The following is a 25609-nucleotide window of genomic DNA, read 5'->3' on the forward strand; positions in this document are numbered from 1 at the left end:
ACAAAAATAGCGATTACAGTCCAGTTATCGATTTTAGTTTCGGTCCGGTCTGAGTCCCTGAATTGATAAAAAAATTTGTAAATGTTTGAAAGTTACACTTTTCGAGTATATTTTTTTTAGTTTTGGTGTCGTGAAAGCATTTTATCTTACATCTCATTTAAGTAATAAATCAAAAAGATTACTAATAGATAATATATCGATTTCGAAAATTTCATAAACTTGAACATCAATAATCTTAATTTTTAATTAAAAAATGTTATATGCAACAACCTAATAGGAACAGTAGTTATTAAAATCCCCCATTTCTCTCTCTCTCTCTCTCTCTCTCTCTCTCTCTCTCTCTCTCTTTTCTCATATTCACATGCAGCTCTACACTGATATATACTTATATGTACACGCATGCATACACACACACACACACACACACACGCACGCACGCACGCACGCACGCACGTACACACATCTAAAAATCGATGCTAATAATTCCAACAGCATCTCGCTGAGAGTGAAAGTCAGAGGGAAGTGATCGCACCCTTCGTGATCACCGTTCACTTCTTTCGAGTTAATGTGCTACGTCCTCATCGCAATTGGAAAGAGAGAACGAGATGGAAGTTGTGGAAAGCGTCGCCAAAGGAGAGGCTGTCCGCAATCGACAATATCAGAAGACGCATGTGCAGTCTTCCGAAGCCCTGGCCTACCTGGCCCGTTTCCGATTCAGTTTGGCCAATTTGCGTCGTTTCAATATCAGCTGGTACAGTGTGTCCAAGCCTTCGTGAAGTCCTTCGCCCGTAATAGCGCACGCTGGTTGCACACGAATACAAGCGCTGCCTGGCATTCCGATTAGTTCTAACACTCCCAGATGCTTCTCTAGTTCACTAACTTCTTTCGCACCTATATAATAGAAAGCTCGTTAACGAAATAAAGCAAATCCATAATTCAACAAACTACGTTCCTAAGTAAGGCCACTCAAAGTTGCAATGCTTTACTCAATAAAAATTCGCGTAAAATCTTTATATTAAGTATTTGCGTAAAATCTTTATATTAAGTATTTGCATAAAGTTTATTCGTATATCATTTTCCACCATAATATATACATATTAGGAAGACTAATGGCCTGCGCACAATGAAGGAAATATTAAGAATGCCAAATAGGAATAAATATTAAGATTTCAACCTACCAGAAACCGATAAATAGTATCTAATAGATTGAAATCTTAATATTTATTCCTGCTCCTAATATTTGTTCTATTGTGCGCAGGCCCTTATTCAAAAGTTATATAAATAGAACGAGATATCCAAAATTATGAAATTCACGCATTCAATTGATAATCATCAATAAAAAAACTAAATAATGCTTACTCTGTATTTATTTATATTTAAAAAAAATTTCTTTTATTTTTTTATAGTGTGCTTCATATGTGTATGTAAGATACCTCAAAATCATGCAAGATATGTCCTTTTAATGACAGATTTTTTTTATAGTTTGTAATATCTTATATTTTTTAAATTACAAATTAATTTTTCCGTCAATGTGGAAACTCAATATTTAACAAAAATGCGCGCTTGTTCATATTCTTATATAACTACTTGCAGTGTGTAATATAATATAATTTCAGAAAAATACGACGTATTCATACGATGCGGAAATGACAAACGCATCGTGCGCGCTACGGTCGTTTATATCAACTGCTACGAATCAAGTTGCATACAAAAACAAATATGTTTACTGCGTTATGTTATGTAAAAAGGTTTGAGAAAAGAACATGTCATATAAATATGAAATAACAAAAATGGAAAATATAATTAGGCAACAAAAATAAAATAGTACTTTTCAATTTTAAAAAAATGTCCAATATTTTTGAAATATAATTTATAAGTTTTAAATAAATTTTATAATATTAATTATACCAGGTAAATCTTGTTTGTTGGCGAGGATTAGGATTGGCACACCCGCATTGTCCGGACTTCTCGCCGTCCTGGTAAGCTCCATTTTTGCTTCCTCAAGCCGTTCAGTATCGCAAGAGTCAACGACAAAAATAATACCATCGGTGCATCTCGTGTAAGATTTCCACAGCGGCCGTAGCTTTTCTTGCCCGCCAACGTCCCACACAAGAAAATTAACACCTGTGATCAAAAGACATACTGCGTTTTAAGGTGGAAAAAATCATAACGACACGGGCGTCCAAAAATGGTGTCCGTGACTTATTGCTTTATAATCGAACCTTTGTTAGTTTAATCATTGGAAACCGAGTAACTTCTCTAATCTTGATAGCATTCATTAATTTCCACTCAATCTTATAACAGTAACACACGTTAGATTTAGATAAGAAATGTGTTCGAATAAAAATTATATAGTAGGAAAGTAACAGTAGAAATAATTTACAGAGGCTCAACTAATAAAAAACAAGAAAGCCAGAAAAGGAGAAAAAAATGTGAACTGTATGAAATCTTAATACAAAGTTAGATAGTTAGATAATGGCTTAATAAATATAAACAATAAATAAAAGAAGCACACACAGGATGTTCGTATAGCGAAAGTCATGTATTTAAAATCCTTATGTTAGTGTTATAAAATAATCATAGACATTTCGGCCCAGATTTGGCCACCTTCAGTATGTTATACATACAGAAATGTAAATTAATCAATTAAATTTGATAATTAATTGGTTGATTTACATTTATTCTGTATGTATAACATACTGAAGATGGCTCAATCTGGGCCGCAACGTCTATGATTATTTTATAACATAAGAATTTTAAATACTGATTTTTACTACAAAATCATCTTGTATATAGCTACATGCTCCTTTTATTTATTGCTAATACAAAGTATTCTAAAAAAAATGTCGTTAAAAGGATGTTTTATTTTTTTAGTTAATTTGGAGTTGATTTTTTTTTCTTATCGAATATATCGAAAAAAATGATTGTAACTTTCTCGGTTTTTTCGTCTTATATATCTTTATATACGAGATTTGTATCGAATTTTATTAATATAAATTTTAATATTTGGAATTAATTAAAGCGAGTAATACCGTTTAACTTCTTGAAAATTCGTTCGCGAAAAACTCTTTCTCTTCGATCACTTGAAAAACATCAACAGTCTCGCTGAAAGAAAAATCAATTCTAGATTCTTAGCCAACGAGACTACCATTACAAAAACGAAGACTAAAGATCTATTCTTTTTAGTTCTTAAGTTCTTGCACGGTTCATCTTTTCTCTTTTTCTCTCCAACTGTGTGGAGGGAAAAAGAAGAAAGATGAACCATGCAAGAAATTCAGCTAAAAAGAACAGGCCTTAAGATTGGTGGTTTTGAAATACACCTATTAGAGAAAGACACAGATGATTAAGGACCAAAGATGGAAAATTGTGGGAGATGTACCTTTAGCTTTTCCAATGCCACCGCGAATTCTCTCGCAGTTAAAGCCAATAGTCGGTACCGTATTGAGATACTGATCGAATTTCAGTCTGTACAGGGCGGTCGTCTTCCCGGCGCTGTCGAGACCGAGCATCGCCACGTGTAGGGGAGTTCCTGTGGGAAGTGCCTCTAGCAGACCGCCGCTGGTGCCGCTTCTACCCATCCCAGCGCCCATCCCTCTCCCTCCCTCCCTCCCCCTCTCTCTCTCTCTCTCTTTCTCTTACTTTCTCTCCTCCCTCCCTGCCTCTCTTTCCCTATCTCGTCCTCGCTTCCTCTCTTTCCGCTATCAACTCTCTTTCTCTTGCTCCTTCTCTTTTCTATTTCGTTTTGATCCGGCCTAACATCTAGAATTCTATTCTTCCTCTGTGCTGCACGCAAAAAATATCTTCCTTCTTCAAATTCAACCTTGAGCCCGCTACTGCGAAGTTATCCACTACCGCATCGTCTGAAAGCAAGCGCGTTCCACAGTTAACGCCTCTCGACCGGTTCCACCCGAAACAGGTGTGCATATCTCGTCTAATAATAAGTAGGACTCGATTTCCATTGAGGTCAGTGTCACTTTCAATATTAACCGAATTACGGATGAATAATGTTTTCTTCTTGCAGAATATATATGCATTAGAATCAGATATAACTATAAGATGAAAGCGGATAAAGTGAAAAGAAATAAAGTAGGTAAAGAAGAGAAGTAAGAGGGTTTAGTCAGAAAAGTTGGAAAGCAAAGAGATAGATATAATATTATAATTTCATAATAATATATAAAATATATATATGTATACATGTGTGATAGCATGTGGGCGAGGTATGGAGGAATGAATGAAATAAGGATTTATGCAAACCAAGTCCCCTTCTTGGCTGTACGCTGAAGTATAATAAATTTTATTCTATTCTGTTTTCTTCTTGCAATCACTAAAGCCTAATCTATTATAATGAAGGAAGGACACGAAACAGGAACAAAGAACACATTGTACATTAGGCTTTAATTATTAAAATAAATTAAATAAAGGATAAATAAATGATTAAATTAAATAAAATAATGGAAAAATAATTAAATAAAGGAGTGAAAACGCGTATGCGTGCGGGTGTGTGTGTGTGAGAGGGGAGTGCGTACAGAATCGTAGAAATCTCTTTCGAGTAAAACTTTCACCCTCCTTTAGTCAGACTTTCTAGAGTTGGTCGCGAATAACTGGTAATTCGCTCATTACCATATCTATCGCACGGATCGAGTTTATTATTTACATCGTCTAGGTCGAAATCCCTGAATAAATATTTTTTTATTGTCATTGTTTCATTGTCTCGTGCAAAGTAGGCTGCACAGTTAGAAAGAAATAGAGTCATCTTATTTACTTCCGACAATGTAAACTGATTACGAGTTTCAGAGGAGCAAAAGTACCAAATAAGTAAAAAACAAATAAAATGTAATACACTTCCAATTATATATTATTTTATTAATACTGAAAATTATCTTAATACTCCAAATAAATGGATACTGGATCATAAACCTGTTATACGCATAGACGAGAATTCAAACAAAGAGATCATATTAAATTAACTTTAATGAAAATAAAAGTCGATGACACGTTTCACAAAATCTAGAGGATCAATTTGCATGAAATATAATACATGCAAGCAATATATTTAACTCGACTGTGTGTTCCGCACTTGACTCATACATTAAAAACCATTAATAATCTTTCCAAACAACTGTTATACTGTCTTGAAACCTTGAACTTTAGATCAGCGATGCAAAAAAAGCCTCTTCTTTTACTAGTAAACATTTGCATATTCATCCAGACAGCAAAATGCTAACAGTACGCTAGCAGTATGTCAGCAAACTCGATCATGACTATCAGATCATGATTGTTTGCTTCGGATCACCTGCATCAAATCATCTTCGTTTGATAAATTGGTCTACAATAAATAATGCTTCTCGATACCTCTGATCGAGTCATGATACTTGATTATGACTCGATCAGAGGTATCGAGAAGCATTATTTATTGTAGACCAATTTATCAAACGAAAATGATTTGATGACTCGATCAGAGATATCGAGAAGCATTTAATTCTTATTTACATCAATTTATCAAACGAAGATCTGTTAACACGATGTCTAGGTGAACATACCCAGAACGTGAACGAAAGTTATAACTCGACTATGTGGAGACTGGTGCCAGAAGTACTTCAATTGTGGTGTAAAAATACTCAAAATTGGCGCTTTTATTGCGAATACGGCAACGAATTTTCAACGAGGAATTTCTGCGGTTTTATAAATTACGAATGAAAATTATGATTTGAAATCATGATTGGAAATTAATATTATGAAACGGAATGCACGTACTATGCAAATATGTATGACACACAACGAATCTCCAGGCAGGAGCACCGATAACTGAATAGCACGAGGGAGGCCCGAGACTCTCGTAGACTGGCCCAAATTGCTCGGAATGAATTTAATAAAGAAGATGAAGGGCTACTGTATGCCTAGAATAGCAGATTAGTCCCCGAGCACTGTAAGTACTCAAGAACTACATTTTTTAACAAAAACTTTAAATTTTTTTTTCTTAAATCTGTTTTTTGCATTTGCTTTAATTTTATGTACACGATTAAAAAAATTATTTGATCAACTGACTTTTCATAAAGCTCGTTACTTAGATAAGAGCTAACTCTCCTCGATGAATTTAAGAAGTTAAAAAAAATTAATATTAACAATTTCTTTTTTGCATAAAGAAATGAACGCTACTTAGTAAAAATAGTCACTTTTTTTCAAAAACGCACAAAATTTTAATTTTTATATATTATTTTAATTTTATAGGATCATTTAGGATGAACTTTTCCTTTTTTTCTGTTTCAGGCAAAAGAATTAAAGTCCCGACGGTATACACAAAATAGTAACTTCGATGACGAGACAAAATCATAATAATATATTTCTGTATACAGAAAATTTGAATATACTCTTCAATTGCATTAAAACGTTAAACGACTAATGCGACAAAATTTTAAATAGCATAACATTTAATTTAATTTCAAACTGATGACCGAAACCGCGTTGATTCCCATAGCCTTTGTTTCAAATCTGTTAAGTTTATTAAATATTCTAAGATGTTGAGTCCTATCATAATAATTAGAAATTCTGCTTGGTTTCACCAAAACATATTCAACCATATACGCCTTATTGGTATAATCAAATTATTTTCAGTATACTATTTTAAATTTCTTTACTTTTGACCTCGGAATAAAGCATTATCAAATTGTCGCACAGGCAAAATTTCATAACAATTGAGCGAGGAATTAACAAAATAAGAGAAAATAATTCGAAAAGTGGTCGCTCATCTACAAAGGATTAAAAAAGATTGATTAAAAGAGATCAAGTACCAAAACTTATTGTTAAATGGGCAAATAGTTTTAAACTACTTGGTCTAGATCTAATTTATTCAATCTTTGTAGCATATACTGAAACTGGAATCCCCGCTAAATACATAGGGACGATATTACGTCCCTCTAATCGCGAGAAAGAGAAGAAATGCAAAAATCCGTTTTCAACAATTTAGGATGCCTGCAGTATAAATCACTGATGCGAAGTGTCAGTGTTGGTGCTAGCTGCTTCGATAGTGCATTATCGACTCACGAAGATGCGCGTGCGCTACGTCGTGCCACGCCACTATGTTATATCTCTATATTCTCGTTGTATATATACGTGTGTTTACATATTTATGTATTCACAATTTAATTTCAATGTATATTTTTTTCTTCCAATATTCCTCTTAGAAGCCGCACGGTAGAAATAATTACAAGCAGCCATGTAATGAAAAATTAATCCAAAAATGTTTCAAAACTATCATTCTTCTTTTACTTTAAAAATAATATGAGGCTTTAATAAAATATATATACAGGTTCGAGCACTTTATGTGCTGTAATAAACACACTACAGCAAATGAAATTAGAGGTCCTTACGTTAATATACATGGACATATTAATAAATTTTCAATGATCGAGTGATTGACTAATCGCGCAGAAGTGTCTTATCAATTTACTGGCGGCACAAAAAGCACTGAACGAAGCTGAGATTATCCCGACAACAGGAAATTAGACAGAGCCTTTTATGTTTGAATTCGCTTTATCAGATACTCCTTTATTTATATTTTTTCTATGAAAGAATTCTCACTTGTTCTTTAACCTATTGATGTCACATTTATGTTACAGCGTGCAACAAAAGTCCAAGCTCACTATAATTAGGATTGCACAGGTCAAAACATGTTTTAAATATTACGTCAAATGAAATTGCTTTCGTTTTAAATGTGCATAAAACAAACGTTTAAAACATTTTTAAATGTATTTTTAACACTATTTGTAGATTTATGAAATGTTAAACTATCAAATTTGTTTAAACTATTGAATAATTTTTTTATTTGAGTAGAGTAGACCGAGAAGTAAAGGTCCTTGGGGAAAAAGGTTTATCCCTTTCTCGGTAATAACGTATTCATTAGAAAATTTCGCCACACCGTTCGTCAACTAAGAGTGGGAATCTCACGCCACAGTTCGTTGCCGTCCGGTAACTGTCAGGAAGCTTGCATGGACATGCTTGTGTGTTTGAGAGCCAAAAGTAAAATAATAGCGTCGCAGGTCTATTTTAGTCTGAAAGGATCATTTTTGCAACTAGATAGATTAAGTATATTTATTAATCTTATTCTATTGTTTTAATAGTGTGGTTACTAAAACGGTTATTTATACCTTTTTAATAACAATGCCGAAAAGTTTACTTGTATCGTTAGGGTAAAAAGTGCCAAGATTGCTCTTGTTATTGTATCTTAATACTAATTCTACAATGAGTCAGTCAGTCTAAATCTTACAATGAAGTTGATCAATAACTAATTTGTACGACTAACTCTGATTGGCTAATTTCACCGACTCAGACTAAGACTTCCGACTATTAACTTATTGTAGAATCAACATTAGTGGTGTTTTTACACAGAGAGATTGGTAATTATTCAAAATGCAGCCTTCGCCTCCGATTTCGACGAAATTAGGCTCATTCGAAGCGTTTTTGCACGAAACGAAAGAATCTGTAAGAAAAAACATTGAGTCGGCCCTGCGAACTGAGATATTAAGCGTTAAAGTTGATAGTAAATAACTTACAAAAAAACTGACAAGATTGCAATATTCCTAAAGGGTGTTTTTCAGAATACACAATTATAAGAGGAAGACTGATCGAGGGACCAAATCCGTGGAACTGATGAAACAGGATTCAGAGTTGGTCATCAATGAAAAGCAATCGGTCCGGTTCGTAGCACGTAGTTATCAAATTTGCAGAGAATCGTTGAAAAGATGTATAGCACGTTACAAAAGTTATCCTGATTCGTTTACTTTTGGTTACGTGTCAAGATCGATTTTCACTGCAGATCAAGAGACCAGTTTAACTAATTACTTGTGCTAAAACTGGCTCAAATTTTTTACAGCATCGAACCTAAGGAAGTGCGTCGCTTGGCATATGATAGTGCTGTCAAATACGATAGATATTCCGCTCTTGGCATACCAACAAAATGGCTGAGATAGACTGGTTAACAGGATTTTTAGAAAGAAACAAGCGTCTCTCCATGAGAAGACCAAAGCTACGAGTTTGAGTAAGGCGACATCATTTAACAAGACTGATGTTAAGAGTAACTTTTTCCATAAATTCGCTACGGTGATGGATAGGCATAATTTCTCAGCATCATCAATATGGAATACTGATGAGACAGATGTTTCAACAGTTACAAAGCCATCGAAAATTATAGCTATTAAAGGCAAATGAAATATTGGCTCAGTTACTTCAGCGGAAAGAGGAATTAACGTAACTTTATTAGTAGCGGTTTCAGCAGCTGAAACATCTGTTCCACCAATGTTCCTGTTTCCTAGAAAAAAAGATAAGGATCATTTCGTGAGAGATGGTCCGCCAGACTAGATCGGTATGGGTAATGCTAGTGGATGGATGACAGACGTGAAGTTTCATGGTTTTATGGAACACTTCATCAAGTACGTAAGATTTTCGAAGGATTCTCTTGTGTTACTCCTTGTAGATAACCATTCATTGCATCTATCAATAAAAACTTTGAATTTAGCTAAAGAAAATGGGGTAATTATTTAGATTAGGGAACACTCCGCCCATGAACTTGACCTTGATATATGTTGTCAAGGTCATGGCCCTGAGTAACCTCCGACAAGTTTTAGGTGACGATCGACCTTCGTTAAAAAGTTATTAACAAAAAAATTTTTTAAATAACGTTTTATTTCTACATTTTTCAGAAATACTCAGAAATATTCGGAAAATTTAATAGTATATAATAACCTGACCCTAACCCAACCATGCTCCATGGATATATTTTTATAGGTGGCGTAATTATTATATACGAAATATATTATAATTCGTATACATTATTCAGCGAGCAATTACAATATTGGTGCAATGTTACCGTTAATTGAGATTTACTGAGTATTAATCCTCTAACTAAACATTCTGCTTGTATCAATAAAGAATATTTTTGGTAATTATCTACTCTAAACACTATTTTGCTTGTATTAATAAAGTATAAACATCTGTTAATATGAAAGAAACTATATAAATGTTCTAAGAAATCCTCAGGAATTCTAAACGTGATGTATATAACTTCTTGAGATATTCTTATTGTATTCTTCTGTAAATTCCTAAGAAATTACAATTCAGAAAAACAGAAAATTTGAAGAATACATTGCGAATTGATTGTGCTATCTGGATTGAGACTGTGATAATAAAGCTTAAGCTGATATACAAAAAGAACTTTTTAGTTTTCACAAGATGTACATTGTTAAAAGTGTAATTGTCTCTAGAGGGGAGGGGAGGATTACTTTGAAGAACAATAAAGATCATTTGTATATTAATCAAGTGGTGTTTATTTTCTCATAACAGTCATCGAACTTTATTTGCCACACCACGTATATCCTGAAGATTTTTTCGGCTGTGTTCCAAAATTTACTGCCAGTACTGAAAATCTATAGTGCACGTGACGTAAACTATAAATTTTCAGTACTGGCAGTAAATTTTGGAACACGGCCTTCGCATTAAACGTTTGAACACGATGCGTTGACAGAAGATTTGTTTATGTTGCATACTTCAACATGCTCTAACGAGCACGTTTTGAGTGAGTAGGAGCTATGGTAGTGTTGTCACGGGTTAAAAAATAATTTCACTAAATCCTTGCTTTAAAATTCACTAAAAGACCCAAAAAGCCACCAAATGCGTGAAATGACTAAAAAAAAGAGGGAGGGGAGTATGTAGATTATTGTAGATGCATGTGATGCAAACAAATCTAGAATTTGCATAGCAAATCAAATGTATTAAGATTTTGAATAAATTGGATTGACATAGCCATTGAACCGTCACGTTTGGCCATTTTCAATATTTTTATACAGTAAAACAAAAACTTGTTTCTAGATAAAGACTAAGCCATCTAAAAATACAATTCACAACAGCTTTTAAATGAATTTTAGTTTATTACATACGACTTATTTTCTTCATCAATCGCGACTGCTTAAATTTTAAACTTTCTGTTAAATATAGTTTTAAAAAAATCACTTTTTTCCCTTCAAAGTGCCATAGTACACAGTCCTAAGATTTTTCATACTGAATACGATGCTGTCGTTAGAATTCCATGGCACATCAGTAATTTTAGTAAATTGGGATGTAACAGTACATTAGAAATGGTATTCATAGTTTGTTTTTCTCTTAAGACTGTCATGAGTAACGTCTCAAGATAATACGTAATACAGCAGTCTGATTGGCTTATGACATCTTAAGTCTGTACTTAAGAGTCTTAAATATAAGAATCAATTATGAATACCAGCCTAGAATGATTTTTACTCTGCTCTGCCTCAAATGAAAAATTTTTAAGGTATGTACTATAGCTAAAGGGACCATACGTCCAACTTTCTCTGGACGTGTATTCTTTTTCCGGAACGCCGAGAACGTTCAACTGGATCTTCAATGTGTCAGAGATGTACTCTTTTTAAATCCGGCCGAACGTCCTCAATTGCCCGACAAAAAAAAGGAGTGCATATCTGGAAAAAGCCAGACGTAATGGTCATCCTGACTACGGCATTTCGGGAGAATTTAGTAAAAATTGGATGGAGAATCATCAGTTTATCAGCTGTTTTCAAAGCTGTACATATAATAATTTACATCTTTATATCAGATTTCCTGATTGTATAGAGATCAAAACGTTTCTTTCGGGAAATACATATCCATATATTCTCTTTGTTTACTTTTTATTTAAAAAATATGAAAGAGGATATAAGTGTATTTTTGTCATTCTTACTATGATTTCGTCGAAATAATATAATCAGAGACGTTTTCCAATTATGCTGAATTTTGAGCATCGTACGAGAATCATGATTATTCCACTAGCTTTACTTTCATGACTTGATCAAACGATCGGAAATGACTGCAATTTTACGAACTCTTTCATGAACAACGGCACATAAACCCAAAAATTTCGGGGGCGTCGCGGTGCTGGTTAAATCGCCACATTCGCCACTTGGATCATCGACACAGCATCATGAACACACTCACCATGTTAAATCCGGAAGTATAATCCATGTCCGCGGGCATATCCAAATCCATGGATTTGGCACAAAAAGCACTGACCCACTGATTTCTCGCGTGCACTACCAGAGACGGCAGAGAGCAAGAGACTGTCCACAAGAACCTGTGTATGCAGCAATCAACGCGACCGCTGAAAACGCGTATGCCGTATCCGAGCAGTTCAAGACGAACTGAAATGAACTGAAACGATTTGATGCTATGACGCGCAGTGAACCAACCTGAACCTGAACCAACCAAAGACTCACACAGATGAAAAGAGGTAACTTCTCGATTTACCGCGCACCCGCATCGCCGTTGTCCTACTTGTTTATCTGGGCTGCGTTCCAAAACCCGACTCTGTCAATCCGAGTATCATTTTATTCTTGTTATTTACCACATGTTAAGCCTTAAACACAATGCGAAGGAATAGCGACAGCGATAGGAATAACACGATTTCAACTTATCAGAAATCAGATACACTAGAATATACACTTTCTGATAGGTTGAAATCGTGTTATTCCTATCGCTGTCGCTATTCCTTCGCATTGTGTTTAAGGTTTAAACACAATAGGCACAGGCAACAGGGAATAACGAGCCGTCCAATCAGATTGGACTCTGGTGTGTAAATTTTAAGGCCCGTCTACAATACCCGGAGTAAGAAGTAAGAGTAAGAAATTGACCAATCACAGTCGAATATTGTATCCCAGAGCTCTCTGATTCGCTCAAATATTTGACCCACCCAAAATGGCGGCTGCTCAATTGCGGTCACGAATTTTCCTCGATGCTCATTCCAGTGTATATATATAGTTCAGTGGCTCTGACTCTGACCGCTTTGACGCTACCATGTAAAGGTACCTTTAAGTGTTTCCAACGCGCATGCGCTAGAAAAAGCGGCACTGCTAGCAATGGGTGCATCCAGAAGCACGACCGCTCACCGAGCGCTCGGTGAGCTCTTGCATCTGATTGGCATATTCCATTAGATCGAAAAATATAGACCAAACAGATACGAGAGCTTAATGAGCGCTCAATGAGCGGTCGTGCTTCTGGATGCACCTAATGGCTGCGTTCAGCAGACTCAACAGTTTTGCAACCGTTTTAGCGCTCAGCGAGCTCTTTTATCCGATTGGTCTATATTTCAGGATCTAATGGAATATGCCAATCAGACGAAAGAGCTGATCGAGCGGTTGTCCTTCTGAATTCACTCAGTGTCACTGCCAAGAGCGTCAAGGCATTTCATGGCGTTTAGTGCATATACTCTATGGCGACCGAATAAGAACGTACAAACCGAGGAACGAAGCGCGGCGAATAGCCGAGTAACGTTCGTGAACCATCGTAGCCGGTATCGATTTGTCTGATTCTCGCCTGCTAATTCTCATCTGGCTGCTAGGCGCTCTCGATTTGAGCGCCTGTACCGACGCGGCTACCACGCGCGATACCGTTATGACGGATTCGCGCGTCGCTGCATATTGTACGCGGTTCGGCTATTTGTGTGGCAGTTTCTCACATGTAACGATCCTCCCGAGTAATGGCGCGTAGGGTTGCTAACGAGTAAGTCCAGCTGATCGCTGAACGGTGGACAACATGGTAGCTCGCAGTGACCGTGCACAGGGAGACGATACGTTTCTTGCTCTGCATACGTGAGCCGTCACCGGCTGGAGGCGGGTCAGCGGGTCAGCGGGTGGGCAGGCAGGACGGTAGGACGGGGAGGTTTAGGCTACGATGAGTACTGACAGTCATGATGAGACGAAATCCTGCAAAACATCCGCGAGGAGCGAAGAGGAGAACGCATTTGACGTTAAACGAATTAAAAAGGAGCGCAGTGACATTTGTGTGGAAAATGGTGACACTGCTAGCATTACCGCCGCCACCTCTACCTCCTCAGTCACCGTTGCTACTGCTGCCACCACCGTCCTCGAGAAACGACAGCCACCGGCCGGCAGATTCGCCTCAAATGGTTTTCACGGAGATGGCGATCAGCTGCAGGACTTGGTTGCGACCAAATTCGCTACCTTGGCCAACCATGGTGCTTCTTCCAAGCAGGACAAGATTCGGATTATGATAGAGGATGGCATTAGGTTAAGTCGATTTTCAGTTTTATGGAAACCTGATTTCTATTTTTTTAAAACTACAATTTGTTAAAATTACAATTTACGATGAGATTGATATATAGCTTGGGATTTGTCTAAAAGGAGGTGTATATCTCATTTGTCCATATTGCTAATTTGCTAATTTAAAATAATATAATCTCATTGGTAAAGCAGCAAAAAAATACTAGAAACCAACCGATGTAAGTGATATGTGTAATTGAACTGTGTGCAAAGTACACTGTTCTTCTTTAAAAGATAGATTCAGACCAAGATAGAAAAGCAAAAAAGCGGCAGCTGATCAAAACTTGTGCTAATTGTCACTGGTTTCAACTTTCTGTTCTGCTTACTACCAGCGCAAGTTTTGATTGCCTGCTGCTTTTCTGTTTAGATCTGAATCTACCTTAAGGGTTATCGTACACAAAACATTTAAACAGTAAAATGTAAGCAGTAAGCAAATTGACCAATCACATTAAAGGTTGCCGCACACAAAATTCCGTAACTGTATGTGTAAAGTGTAAATTTAAGCTGATGAAGCAATCAGCTTTAAATTCACGTAATCTAACGGAAATGGAAATAACAGTAAACTTATCCATAACCTCGCAATAAGGCGAATTTCAACCGGTTGAAACTTGCCTTATGGATAAGTTTACTGCTATTTCTATTTCCGTTAAAATATATAGATCTAAAGCAGTATCTTGATTGGCTCATTGGCTTAAGTTCACATCTTAAGGTTACTGTTACAGAAATTTTGTCTGCGACAGCCCTAAAGACTGTAAAGTCATAATTTATGTAGTAGCCAATCCAACATATTGATTTCCCTACTGCTTATATTTTGCTGCTTAAGTTTTTTGCATGCCATGGCCCTAATGTTTTATACAATAGCCGTATAGTTGTAAATTGAAGTTATAAAGGCCATGGCACACAAAAAAACTTCAGCAGTAAGGCATAAGCAGTAAGGAAATCGTATTGGATTGTCTACTGTTTATATTATGGCCTTACAGTCTTTACTGTGATTGCCCAATTTGCTTACTTATATTTTACTGCTTAAGTTTTTGTATATCATGATTCTAAAGCGGGGAGCACAGACTCTTGCATAACGCATAACACGTAATGCATAAGAATATGTACCAATCGAAGTTCTCCGTTTCTTTCCCTTCCATATAATAGAGAACTCTGGTTGGTTCAATTTCTTATGCCTCATGTGTTATGCGTTATGCAAGAGTCTGTGCTCCCCGCTTAAGAATTGACCAATGAAGAGCAATACAAGGAGACTATTCAACTATAATGGTCAATTCTTATAATTAAACCACCTATGACTATTGTAGGATAGGCATTAAGGCCATAGCACATAAAAAAACTTAAGACGTAAGACTTAAGCAGTAAGGAAATCAACATGTTGGATTCGCTAATGCTTACGTATGGTCTTACGGTCTCTATTGTGATTGATCGATTCGCTTACTGCTTAGGTCTTATGCCTTAAGTTTTTTTATGTGCCATGGCCTTAACACTTTGCCAGAAGAACATTGCTGCAAATTGCCGTTCGCTAGTCTATTAAGCTGATGTTTTGTCAGCGTCTGCTAATATTAAATAACAGATTACCAGAAAATTGGACAACGTCATAACTAATTAGAATAAGATTTATCGTTTAATATAAATAGTGACAAAATGATACATTCTTTTCGAGTTTGACTAAAAGTATGCTACTAAATTCTGCTATTAGATTCTATCATATTCTTTACATTCTGTTGACAAAATTAGTAGCATATTCTTTGCAAGATCTGTTTTTGATAGATTTAACTATCTAAATTATTCTTGTTATTCAAAATTTCTTATATATGTAACAAAAAGTTGTTACATTAGATATAATAAACAACAGAAAATCTCAATCTTGTTGAATAATGGGTTTCCATCCTCTGTCTGCATTCAGATAATTTACTCTTAAAAATTGGCGAAGTTAATACAGAATCTGGAAATCTTGTGTTACAAATCGATCGTTTATTATATCTATTGTAATAACTGTTATGTCTGCTAATTACAAATTGAAACAAGAGTTGCAACGGAACATTTAAATTCACAACATCTTGTATTTAACGTATATGTATACTCACCGATTAAAAGGTTGCAACAGATTTTTTTCTATGGTTTTCGGAATGCAGCCTACTTACCGAGCGATTGGTTTTTACTTACGAATCCATAAGTAAGAACCAATCGCTCGGTGAACAGACTGCATTCCGAAACTTATTTAAAAAAGGTGTGCAAGTGTTTTAGTCAGTGAGTGTACAGACGAACAGTAATGCATCCCAATAACTCTGTGTGATTGATTGATTCCCACCCTATTACTTTTCCGAAATTCCGACTGTCATGGGAACAGCACTCTGAATTCCATGATTAGTGAATTTTGGATATATTGGAAGTTATTGGCATCCTGATATTTCGAAATTGGAGTTTTGATAAGAGTTTTGGATTCTTTAGAACAAGAGAAAGAATTCCTGATAGTTTTTAGAAAGAGTTCCATTCATGAACATAAAAAATGAACTTTACAAAATAAAGGTGCTAACTTTTCACACCCAACATTAGCACCGAATAGTTCTGAATAGTCTATTCAATGTCTTTTGACGAGTACTAGAGTTCCTGATGTATAACAAAATTATTTTTCAATTATTAAAAAAAATTTAATAATTTAAAAGAATAATATCAAATTTTTTTCGGAAATCCGTTCTGACAAGAATTCTGATAGCCCCCAGAAGAGTTCTAACAGTTATCCTTGATAATTGATGCGCCGAAATTGTCAATAACTAAAAAGTTCGAGAATATTCTTAGATTTCAAATTTTTTTTCGGAAATTTGGCGTTCTAACACGAATTTTGATAACTTCCTCAAGAGTTCTATCGATTGTCCTATAGGGATCAAAGTGTTAAAATGAAAGATAGAGAAATTATAGCCCTTCAAAGTTTCAAAATGGTGAATTTGGCCATTCCCCTTATTTCAAATGGTGTTTTCATCGCTTTAATCAACGGAATTCTTGTTAAAATTGAGAACTATAAAAACTTTTCGGAGGGGCGGGGGGGGGGAGGCAACCCGGAGGTTACCAGAACTCTTGTCAGGACACCGGATTTCCGAAAAAAATTGTCGACCTATGCGGACTTAGAAAAATTCAAAATCTGAAATTTCAAACCCGGAGGTTACCAGAACTCTTGTCAGGACACCGGATTTCCGAAAAAAATTGTCGACCTATGCGGACTTAGAAAAATTCAAAATCTGAAATTTCAAAGTTCTAGAATTTCCAAATTCTTTTTATTGATTTCAGCGCATCAATTACTAAGGATAATCGCTAGAACTCTTCGCGGGGCTAACATAACTCTTTTCAGAACGTCGGATTTCTGAAAAAAATTTAATATTATTTAAAATAATTTTTTTTTAAGTAGTTTATAATTAAATAATTTTGTTGTATCCGGAACTTTAGTACTCGTCAAAAAACATCGAATGGGCTATTTAGAACTATTCGGTGTTAATGTTGGGTGTGAAGTTAGCACCCCAACTATGGTACTTAGGAGTTTTGATTAGAGTTCCCGTTTCCTTTTGATTGACGAGACGAAGTGTCCTATGTAATAAATTAAAGTACTGAATAAAAATCCATATAGCTATGAAAGACATAAACATCAAAAATCACTTAAATCGAGAGACAAAAATTTAAGTGATTTTTGATGTTCATATCTTTTATGGCTATATAAATTTTTATCGATATAAATTCGGTAATCGGTTTAGCATCCCCTTAAATTCGATAATAATGGTGAAATCTTTGATTTAATTTTTACATTATAAAATGTTACATGTAGCATGTTGCTCAAAACATTTCTATTGATGTTTTAGAAGCAATGCACAATATTATGATACCTGTTAATTAGTATTATATTTAAAATAAGCAGGATTTATAAATTTTTGATGAATTTTTTCATATTTAAAAAATGTTTGAAATATATATTTGACAAGTTATTTTTGCAAATTTAACTGTAATACAATAAATTGTTTCTATCTATTCTCATACATTTTTATATCTTTGAGATTATTTTACTTTAGTCAAAGTCATTTTTTAATATATGTTATCTTTTTAAATTATAGCGAAGAATCTAGAGCGCTTGTGGATAAAATCTTCTCGCAGGTGGAACAACTTAAAATAGAAGAAAAGTTATTGTTGTACCTGAAACTTCCGTTATTGCTGACAAATCCAAGTGGGACCGTCGATCCACTGAGGCAACCGCTAAATCCATTAGGAAATCGTTACGAAATTCATCAGACCATTATGTGGATTAAGACTCATTTAGAAGAAGACCCGGATGTATCTTTACCGAAACAAGAAGTGTATGATGAATACAAGTAAGTTGTCCATTATATACAGGGTGTATCCTAAGTACGCAAAAAATTTTGAAGGGTGATTTCTTACAGAAAATCCAGACGAAAACTTTATGTGACTATATATCCAAAATGACTTATTTTCAAAGATATATGGTATCAAAGTTGAAAAAAAAATAAGCAAAGTAACCTGAATGGTTTTCGAAATTTTTGAAAAAAACGAAATTTTTTTAATACCAGGTATCTTTGAAAATAAGTCTTTTCAGACATATGAAGTTTTTGTCTTGAATTTTTGTGAGGACTCACCCTTTAAAATCTTTTAGCGTACTTAGAACATATATAGAAGAGAGAAACTTGGATGTCTCTCTATTTATTTTTGTAGTCAAATCACTTAAATTTAAATAAATTTTTACTTAGCAAGAATTTGCTTAATATATAATTCTCAATTTTCTATTTAATTTGAAAATATCAAATTAAAATTGAGAGATTAAATATATGTCCATTTATGAAAGAATATGTTACAGAAGAATTTATGATTTATAGAAAAATATGTTATAGAAGAATGTATTATTTATATATAGTGAAATTTCGCAGATAATTATTTGATTGTTTGTGAACATATCTGTGTCTTCTAATAACTTTTTAAGAACTTTTTTTCTTTAAGATATCGCATATGATTTTTATTTTTAGCATGTATTGTATAAGAAATTCTATGAAGCCGTTATCGACGGCTGATTTTGGAAAAGTCATGAAACAAGTATATCCGCGAGTGCGCCCTCGTAGGCTCGGCACACGGGGCAACTCTCGTTATTGTTACGCTGGTATGCGCAAGCGAATTAAATTGGATCCTCCAACACTGCCAAAGATATCTGGCTCTCAAACTGTGAGCAACAAACATGCAAATAATATATTCTATAATTCTCGCGTAATATATTTTATCGATAAAACTTCTTGCCTGAAATTGTTTGAATTTTTTTCTTATGTATTCCCCTCCATCTCTTTCTTTCTATTTTTTCCTTCTCCTAATTTTTCTACTTGCTATGATTTAAACTTAAAGTATTGTGCTCGTTACATTAATATTGTATGACTTGACAATTGTTTCATTTGATATATTTTATTGTTTTTCCTTTCTTCTGTGTATAAATACTCCTCTTTAAACATTTTTTTATAACCATTGAAATATGTAATATGTAAATACGTAACATTTAATTATTAATAACTTTAGGAGGAACATTTAGAGGAAAACATTACGGAGGAAATGCTAGGTGCTGCATCTATATTGATAAGAGAATGGGCGGAAAAAATGTTGGGCCCAAAATTTCCAAATTTGAGTGCCTTAGCTCGGCATCTTGTTGATAATTTTTGTGTTGATACTCGGTCTTTAGCTGCTGTATGCATTCTTTCAGCTTCGGATCAGCGTGATACTTCATTTAATAAAGGTGAGCAACTATTGACTTAAGTTCATAAAACATATTTCTCTTTTTTCTCTTTTTTGTTCCAATTAAAATATTAATTCGTAATTTTCAATCATTAGAGGTAATTTCGGATCTACCAACACCACCTATAAGTGGTAAACCTATTAAGCTTCGAGAAGCTCAGTTACAATTGCAGCGCAAGCTTCAGCAACGCGAGTATATAAAAGATCAGAAGCATCGTTGTCCTGATTCTATTGTACAGGTATATAGTATAATGTAATATACTAATTTAGTTGATAAAATGTATATGTACAAAGTTATCTTTTAGTGATCTTTTTTTTATTTTCTACGCTTTTGAGGCGTTAATGAAGAGTTTGGAGTAATAGTGTGTCAGTTTTCAATTTTTTATTTTGAAGATATTTAACTTCAAACATTATTTTCTTATAAATTTACTAATCTCTGACTCTTTTTTAAATTCTTTATCATATTTGTTTCTTATTGTTTTTTTTTGTAAGTATAAAGGGATGTTTAAGAAAAACATCAATGTTATAATAATCGATTACCAGTGTGACTTTTATTCAATCAATTTATCGAAGAAAAATATCGATGTTGATTTTATAAAAAAACATATCGTGTCATATAAATATAAATATTAATATTAATATAACGAAACAAATGTGTTTTAATTTGAAGTATAACATACAAAGTGCGTTCCACTTGACGTTCATAACGCTCCTGAGTATCATTTCATCCATCTTGACATCAAATATTAAACAAGGATGAAATAATACACGCGAGTGTTTTGGTAAGTGGACCGCACCCATAGAAAATTATGAGAGTGGTGAGGAGAGAAGGAAAGGAGAGGAAAGAGAGGGGTAGATTAATAAGAAATTTTAACAATTTTTTGTTGTGTTATATCAATATTTTTTAAATAGAGAGAGAATATTAAAAGTTAATAAAATAAAAAATTTCTAATTCAATTAACTGACAGTTTGATTATATTTTGCATCCAGGATATAATTTTATTTTTACAGAGCAAAGAAAAATCCATTGATAGTAAGGGAAATATTAGTAAAGGATGCAAGAAGATCAAGTCCAATCAGTCACCTCAAGGTACAAATGCAGCAGCAACAACAGTAGTTGCACAAAACTCATTAACAAAATTGAACTTATCTGCTGTAGTTTATAACCGGCAGAAAAAGGTATCGAAAAGTTACAATCAACAGCAACAGCAGCAACAAACTTGTAATGTCTCTCAAGAGTCTAACTGTGATAACCTAGTGGTACAATCGCGCAATGACAGACAGAATAATAGCAACCCTAGAATAATGTTGAGTGCGCAGCGCGATGTCAAAGGTAAAAATTCCAGGAAACGTGCCAATAATCCAATTGTAGCACAGCAGGAGCCCAGCCCTGAGAAACAGACGAAGCTCACAGAGGAGAGTCCAGAGCATTCCAACGCTTTGTTACCCAAGTTAGCTTCTATCCAACGTGGCGGCAAGATATCAGTAATACTAGCTAGCTCAAAATCTATCAAGTATAAAGCAGTTGAGACTGCGGATAGTCAACTTGTTAAAAACTGTGATATTGACTCGTCGAAGAGTTGTTCCACTACTGGCAACATAGTGGAAACATCTTCGGGACTCCTTACGAGGGACCAGATCCGCCTCTTGCAAGATACGCCAGTCTTCAAAGATGGAAAAGTTCATGATATCGACACGGATGCCTTGGACGATTATCTAAATGGTGGGAACAATTCGCAGGAGCAAGAGGAGGAATTGCTACAGTATTTTCAGCAAAGTAGTTCATCTAGTTCTGATGTGGAAACTAGCGTCATTGGTTCCGATACCGAGCAGATCTCTCGGTCAGACAAAGTGTCGCAACTGCGATTAATATTGCAACAGAATTTGAAAGCACCCGTTATTGCCACCGATCTGATGCCCGTAACCATCGTTCGACAAAGCGTTGCTGTGGAAAAACGGGACTCCGCACAGAAACATAATCTCATACTCCCAACACTTCTAAATCATCCTAATCCGAGTAGTACGCGACGTCGTGTTAGTTTCGAAACTAATGTCGTCGAGCATGTCCAAGAGACGACAACGCCCAGTGTAGCCAATACTGTGCCACAGAGTCCAAATACGCGACGCAGAATATTTAACTTCACGCCGATCTCACCCGGACCGCATTCCCCTATTAATGGCCGCGCGTCTAAGTCAAACTCGGCAAACGCAAGTCCATTCGTATCTCCGCGTAACACACCGGTACCGAGATCGCGCAGTAACTTGCAAGCCGGCAGTTCCAGATCGCGTGGCCAAAAGACGCTCTCTCGTTCCATCTCGTGTAGTGTGCCGTACACCATTAAAACCACGGACACCTTTATCGTACCAACATCGAGCGGAGCGGAACACTCGCGGCAAGTGCTGACGGTGGCAACGAACAAGTCGTCGGAGGTACAGACCGGAATTGAATACAAACAAGCTCAATTAAATTCAAGCCCAACTAGAGTTCTTTTTGACAATAATAATAAAGAATTTAAATATATAGACAGGTCAATACAATTGATTGATATACAGTTGATAAATGCAGATATTCATACGATGTAGTATTCAACATATAGTATTCATAGTCCTAGTTTACACCGAACACTTGATACGTGTACTAACTAGTAATTTTCTATTGATTTATTTTAATTTCAGCAATACATTGAAAGAACGGTGTGCTAAACTGGTATAACATGCATCTAGATGGTCAATTAAGTAGTCACATCGTGTATACGTTTAACGCATCGTCGAAATTAAGATAATTTAATTTTAATAGAAACTAATCTTATTAGTTAGTACGCGTATTAAGTATTCGGTATAAACAAGGTCAAAATATATGCCAGTAGTGGTAAATATTTGACTAAAAAAATATAATATCGAAACTAATATCATCTTTTGTTGCAAATATATATTATACTTTCAATAATACATATTTTAATAATATTATACATATTTTCACTATATCACTTGGATATTTGCGCTTGCTGACTTGTATCAGTCAGTGTATATCCTCGCTTAATATTTTCCTAAAAGCTAACATATTTTTATGTTATTTAATTTTATTAATGCCGAGTACTCGCCCATTTGCTCCATTATCCGTACATACGGATCCGGATTGATTCCACGGGTATCCGTTAATTCGGGTACCCGCAGAACGGTGTACGATGTGAGTATCCAAGGAATTGTGGGCCATACGGGTACTCGTTTCGATGCGAGTATCCGCTACATGCTATAAATATTTGCGTTTAATTTTAAAGTATTTTTTTGTGTGTTTTACAATTGTTTGGAGTGATTCTCAATCCGTTTGTAATTAAAATATTCCAGAACTAAACTGTTTCGTTTTTGCATTATGGATATTAAACACATTTCCAAATTTAATTTGCTTTGCAGGGACTGTACGATCAATACATCCTTAATTCAAACTGTTTAACTACAAATAAAATAAACATTAGTATAAACAATTCTAAAATGCCTTTGAAATTGACAAAGTTGCACGCAGATATCTGCAGCATATAGTGGATATGCATGTATCGAAACGGGTACCCATATTACCTATACGAGTACCTGTATTGCAGATGGTTCTGCGGGTACCGAATTAGCAGGTACCAGAGCTGTATGCACAGGTAACGGATTTGTGGGCGGGTATTCAAATTTTATGTTACTCAGTTCCTTTTCCTAGCTATAGTTTTAAATTATATGTACAAAGTAATCCATAAATAAAGAATTCAGTCTTTTTGGTAAAGTATTTATAAAATATTTTCCTCGATACAGGTCGTTCTGAAGGGACCACCATGCACTGCATTTCTGGACTTGACGCCTCAAAAACAATTACTAATCAATTATCCGAGTCAAGAAAATTTACAAGAGGTCAAGAATGTATATCAGAAGGGTCAGCCACCTCCACCCGATCAAGAGATTACGGAACTTCTTCACGCTAGCAGACACTTGAGCAATGAGCAATTATTCTATAGATCACAATCGGTGCCGTTACACAGGATGGTAAATCCCGTGTCTTTAATGTCTCCGATTTCTACGCAACAATGCCTATCATCGGTGCAAAATCAAAGCTTCAATCCATCAACAAGCAGTTCCATTGCGCCTACCCCAGTACCAAGCGAATACAATGACTTTGGTTCTTCTATCGGACAAGAGGGCACATATCTGTTGGACGACACAAACTTTATGTCGGACGAGCAACAGTTTTTAATAACGGACAAAGGGATCGCATCTGAGAACATTAATAATATTTTTACGATCTTGGATGATGAGGGTCAGCCAAATTTGCAAATACTATCTGAACAGACTGCAGAAGAGACATTGAACAATACAATTGTTCTTGACGCTTTGCCGAATGCCAATTTAAATTTGTCGGAAGAAGATATGTTGGATCCGTCGAGCATTCTCACCGACGCTGGTGGCGCGTTACAGAAAATAATGCAATCGCGATCGTATCCGAACACGCCATTGCCGGCGCCAGTATCTGCATACACATCTTCGTATACAGAGGACAGTAACGGCTCCAGATCATACCCGTCGACACCTTTGCACACAATGCAATCCCAAGAAGTATACCAGGATCCAGGCGAGCCGATATTATCCAGTCCTATTCTTAATTCTCTTAGTTTACAGGGTGACGTAACAAACGTCGCTGTTGCCTCCGTAACTGGCGTCACAGCTGGTACTGATATTATCGTTGCCGCTGCAGCCGCTTCTTCCAATAGTCTCTGCAGGAACGTCGCTGATCTTCTGGAGGCTAGTTTTCTCGAAGAAGCCGACACGGAGACGGATGATCTGGATCCTCTTGGCAATTTTGACGGCCTGCAAGATATGGATTCGTTAACGCCGCTGTTCAATGAAGTCACAGAGCCTAATCGCTGAAACCATTATCTGTTCGGTCTATCATAATTTCGCATTTGTACAGGGAGAGGTGCGATAAAGTATAGACTGGGTCCCATGGTTCTCAATCGTATTATTTCATAGATCATTTTAGAGTAAACGAAAGACAATTAAAAGCAAGATATGTAAGTGAATTTTAATAAGGATTAGATATTATTCAATTTTAAGATGTAGGGTATTTCAGAATTTTGCGTATATCTGTTATAATGTAATTTGATCATACAATTTAAAATATTTTAATTATTTTTTACTACAAATTGTGTATATAGATTTTTCATATAGAAGGCATTATTTCAGCTTAGCCAGTAAATTATATTTTGACATGCAATTTACTATCCAGGCTGTATTGATGACTGTTTAATCTTCATCGCAATAAAAAGTAGTATTGAAATGATGATATCTGAAACTTTGGAAAATTTGCGAGATTTTTAAAAGGTATGTTTTTAAATTATTAAAGATTATATTCGTTAAGTATATGATATATATAATTAAAAAGGAATGTTTGTTTTTTTTTTCTATAAACTTTGTTTTATTCCTCGGCAAAGCTTGTAACCCTCTTTACAACGTGAAAATTACGTAAATACGAATATTAAATACAAATTGTACTTTATGCTGGATATTCTGAACACTTTATACAAGAATACAATTTGAAAGAACTTGTATGTTTGGGTCTTTTTCTATTTCAATCATCTCTGTGAAATTAAATTTATACATTTTTTAATTTTAGGATATGAAATTATTAGCTTTTTGAATGAACATCATAACGTACCTTTACACACATTAATTAAAATTTATTAGTTATACTGTTTCAA

At 35.1% G+C, this 25609-nt stretch overlaps 2 protein-coding genes across 4 annotated transcripts; one reads left to right on the top strand and one right to left on the bottom strand.

Moving 5' to 3' along the window:
• Positions 1-216: 216 nt before the first annotated feature.
• Positions 217-12336, bottom strand: Arl4 (ADP ribosylation factor-like 4). 2 transcript variants are annotated; one of them, XM_018517799.1, is made up of 4 exons: positions 12273-12336; positions 3380-3860; positions 1909-2124; positions 217-891 (listed from the first exon to the last, which is right to left on the bottom strand). In XM_018517799.1, exons 2-4 carry the CDS (start codon positions 3588-3590, stop codon positions 695-697), a joined length of 624 nt encoding a protein of 207 aa, XP_018373301.1. In that variant the 5' UTR covers positions 3591-3860; positions 12273-12336; the 3' UTR covers positions 217-694. The 2 variants fall into 2 exon arrangements, with proteins under 2 accessions (XP_018373301.1, XP_018373300.1); XM_018517798.1 differs by lacking the exon at positions 12273-12336 and adding an exon at positions 11995-12257.
• A 973-nt stretch (positions 12337-13309) lies between these two features.
• Positions 13310-24967, top strand: LOC108767802 (DNA-binding protein RFX7). 2 transcript variants are annotated; one of them, XM_018517863.1, is made up of 8 exons: positions 13310-14081; positions 18212-18466; positions 19133-19325; positions 19668-19881; positions 19977-20119; positions 20892-20970; positions 21040-22310; positions 23673-24967. In XM_018517863.1, the coding sequence occupies exons 1-8, from the start codon at positions 13726-13728 to the stop codon at positions 24777-24779; spliced, it is 3618 nt and encodes a 1205-aa protein (XP_018373365.1). In that variant the 5' UTR covers positions 13310-13725; the 3' UTR covers positions 24780-24967. The 2 variants fall into 2 exon arrangements, with proteins under 2 accessions (XP_018373365.1, XP_018373364.1); XM_018517862.1 differs by having other exon boundaries at positions 20892-22310.
• Positions 24968-25609: the final 642 nt, after the last annotated feature.

This window comes from Trachymyrmex cornetzi, unplaced genomic scaffold, assembly GCF_001594075.2.
Source record: "Trachymyrmex cornetzi isolate Tcor2-1 unplaced genomic scaffold, Tcor1.1 scaffold726, whole genome shotgun sequence".
Classification (NCBI taxonomy): Eukaryota; Metazoa; Arthropoda; class Insecta; order Hymenoptera; family Formicidae; genus Trachymyrmex; species Trachymyrmex cornetzi.

Bases quoted from the DNA above. Each gene is read 5' to 3' on its own strand.
- Arl4 (XM_018517799.1), bottom strand. From the start codon at position 3,590: ATGGGCGCTGGGATGGGTAGAAGCGGCACCAGCGGCGGTCTGCTAGAG. The intron at 2,125-3,379 runs GTACATCTCCCA...TTTTGATCACAG, and splicing joins TGGCATTGGAAAAGCTAAAG to GTGTTAATTTTCTTGTGTGG. The intron at 892-1,908 runs GTATAATTAATA...TCTATTATATAG, and splicing joins CAACAAACAAGATTTACCTG to GTGCGAAAGAAGTTAGTGAA.
- LOC108767802 (XM_018517862.1), top strand. From the start codon at position 13,726: ATGAGTACTGACAGTCATGATGAGACGAAATCCTGCAAAACATCCGCG. The intron at 14,082-18,211 runs GTTAAGTCGATT...TTTAAATTATAG, and splicing joins ATGATAGAGGATGGCATTAG to CGAAGAATCTAGAGCGCTTG. The intron at 19,326-19,667 runs GTGAGCAACAAA...TAATAACTTTAG, and splicing joins AGATATCTGGCTCTCAAACT to GAGGAACATTTAGAGGAAAA.